The sequence below is a fragment of the Sturnira hondurensis genome, unplaced genomic scaffold (genome assembly GCF_014824575.4).
Source record: "Sturnira hondurensis isolate 20B ecotype Veracruz unplaced genomic scaffold, ASM1482457v3 Scaffold0014432, whole genome shotgun sequence".
NCBI classification, from domain to species: Eukaryota; Metazoa; Chordata; class Mammalia; order Chiroptera; family Phyllostomidae; genus Sturnira; species Sturnira hondurensis.
In genome coordinates, this window is record NW_028087063.1 from 2,509,032 (window position 1) to 2,512,007 (window position 2,976).

The 2,976-nt window shown below is 38.2% G+C and overlaps 1 protein-coding gene across 1 annotated transcript; it reads left to right on the top strand.

Moving 5' to 3' along the window:
- Window positions 1–399: 399 nt before the first annotated feature.
- On the top strand, window positions 400–1,386 carry CCDC54 (coiled-coil domain containing 54). The gene has a single exon (XM_037063330.1). It carries the CDS (start codon window positions 400–402, stop codon window positions 1,384–1,386), a length of 987 nt encoding a protein of 328 aa, XP_036919225.1.
- The last annotated feature ends 1,590 nt before the right edge of the window (window positions 1,387–2,976 follow it).

Here is a 2,976-nt window from a genome sequence, read left to right on the forward strand (position 1 = left end):
TTATTTTTCATTCCAATAAATTAATATCCCAAGACTTTCTTAGTTTTAATTTCTAATACAGAATATGAACTGATATAACTCATTTTTGAGAACTACTGACCCAAGGTTAAAAGTATTCCAAGCCAGCAGCCATTGTGACATCAGCATCAGGTCAATAATCACTATAAAGCAGTCCATGCAGGTGACCATTATTCACAAGGGCTCACCAATCACAGTGCCCTGTAAGAAGCTAACCAGCTAAGGGTGCCTGCTACTGCCCTTGGTGTTCTCCATTCTACAATGTCACCAGGAAAGACTTCCAACAAATAGTAAGAGAAAGACCATTTAATTCTAACATTGCTTCTTTCTTTGATTCTTATCCAGTCTTCCAACACCTTGCCTCTTGTTTCATTGTAAAACATGTACAAACTTCAAACCAAAAGGGTAAAAACTGCTGCTGGGCAAATGTGGACTTCCAATCTCTCTAAGATCAGACAGTCTCTTAAAAATGTTTACCCTAGATGTAAGAACAAGCATCCGGATTCAACTAGAAATTCAACTATGACTTCCTATGGTTGTGATCAAGACGACACTAGTACCCATGAAGAGGTGAATGTTATAGCAATGCTCCAAGACAATAAAACTGCCCAAATTGACCTCCTTGGGAAAATGATTGACATTGTCAGTGCAGTATCAAAAATCCAGAAAAAGACGGACTTTTATCAGAGGCAGATGGAGGTCCTAGAAGCCAGAATGAATGTTAATGACAACAAACAATGCACAACAACTAAAGATGTCTTTTCTATGAAAGAAGACATCGGTGCTTTAAAGAAAAAGATAACAGAACTGAAAAACCAGCGTTCTTGCTCCAGCACTCATTGTTTAGAAGTTCTGGAAAGAGAAAAGAGTAAAGAAATCACGGCACTGCTTCAAAACCTCATCCAACCACCCACTTTGGAGAACACATCAGCTCCTGAAGACCCGGGAGTCTCTTCTGCAGAACCAGAGAAAGTGCCCAGTCATTCCAACCCTACTGATTATCTTGAGGAAAAAACAATTTCTCCCCAAATTAAATTTATGAAGCAAAGTAACTATCAAAATACGTTAAGAAGCTTTAAAAGGGCAAAGTCAAACATTTATATTTATCCAGACTTTAGTACATGGATCAAGCTAACTTTTGTCCATGGAGGAAAATGGGGATTTTTTCTCAGTGCTACCAAATTAGAAGAGTTCATCCAGTGGCTTCTCTCTCGGCCAACCATCCCTCCTGAAGCACCACAGCTCATAACCCAGAGACACTGTCCATTCACTGGGCTTATTGTGAGCTTGACCACCATCTGTCTCTCTGTTTTCAACTACATTTACTGTCTTTTTGGCTTTACAAACAAGGAAGTAACTCGATTATAGAGTTAAATTCTGCTCTGCTTGGCATGAAATAAATGTAACCTCATGGCTCCAAACATTCACACATCTTTGTGGTTGCTGTGACCTCCCTGGCGGTTCGTTCACTGTGGGCTGAGCAAGTTTCTACATCTACAGTAAGTTAAGGTGCATCATTCCACTGGAAAATTGTGGTGCTTTTCTTTCCATGTTCTTGTATTCTCATTGGCAAAATCATGAGGACTCAGCCAGTGCTGATTTCACAGATAATTGAAAGGAAAAAATAAAGGGGTCAAGGGAACAAGAAACACATTTGGTAGCCCCAAGTGAGTTTTCTAGCCACTCTTATCCTAGCGGCCTTTGTATTTGATTTTTGATACTGGAGACAGATTCTAGTAACAAAATTTAAAACAACACAGTGGAAAAGGTGTCTAATATCAAGCCTTCTAATGTTAGACATATAGAAAAGAATCACATTAAAAGGACAAGTTAAGAGAGAAAAATAATCATTCCAAAATGGGATTTTTCTTTCAATTTCAGCTTCATTTTTATCAAACAGAAATGGCAGGGGGTGCTGAATATGGTACTGAGTATGCTTTACATTTTCATAAAATGAGGCAAATACCATGTCTTGTAGGTTTGCTGTAGAGAAAAAGGGGACAGAAATCTAAGGGGGGATTCGTAACCCGAGTTAAATTTCAACACTATATACCATAGATTCTTATATGACAAGGTCTTTATTTTGTATGACCATATACTATATATCCAGTATGGACTTTATTTTTAGATAAAATAGCTCATTGTCATAATAATGTAATTTTTTTAAACATCATGCAGAATAACTACAAAAAAACATAGCCTTTACCATATAACTCAGTGAGTGAAAGCTACCAATAGAGAGTCAGTCACATGCTGTTAAATTACAAACATCCATGGTAAATGTACTACTTTAAATTATTCTTAGTTGCCCTGGCTGGTGTAGCTCAGTGGCTTGAGCCTGGGCCTGTGATTCAATCAATCGCGGTTCGATTCCTAGTCAGGGCACATGCCTGGGTTGCAGGCCAGTTCCCAGCGGGGGATGCACAAGAGGCAACTGTACATTGATATTTCTCTTCCTCTCTCCTTTCCTTCCCCTCTAAAGATAAATAAATAAAAATTAAAAAATATTCTTAGTTAACAATTTGAAATACAGCTTTGGCAAAGCTAAGAACCNGGCTTGAGCCTGGGCCTTTGATTCAATCAATCGCGGTTCGATTCCTAGTCAGGGCACATGCCTGGGTTGCAGGCCAGTTCCCAGCGGGGGATGCACAAGAGGCAACTGTACATTGATATTTCTCTCCCTCTCTCCTTTCCTTCCCCTCTAAAGATAAATAAATAAAAATTAAAAAATATTTGTAGTTAACAATTTGAAATACAGCTTTGGCAAAGCTAAGAACCACCTAGTTTCAAGTGAGGAGAAAGGTACTAAGGTAGGTATAAAGGAAATTAAGGCAGAAGTGTAATAAGAAGACACAATATTGTCTGCCTGGTACCAGTCTAGCGGTAATTATATGCTACAACTTTTTTCATTTCCAAATGCATTTTATTTTATCCTTCTTTACAAATTTATAGATGTAC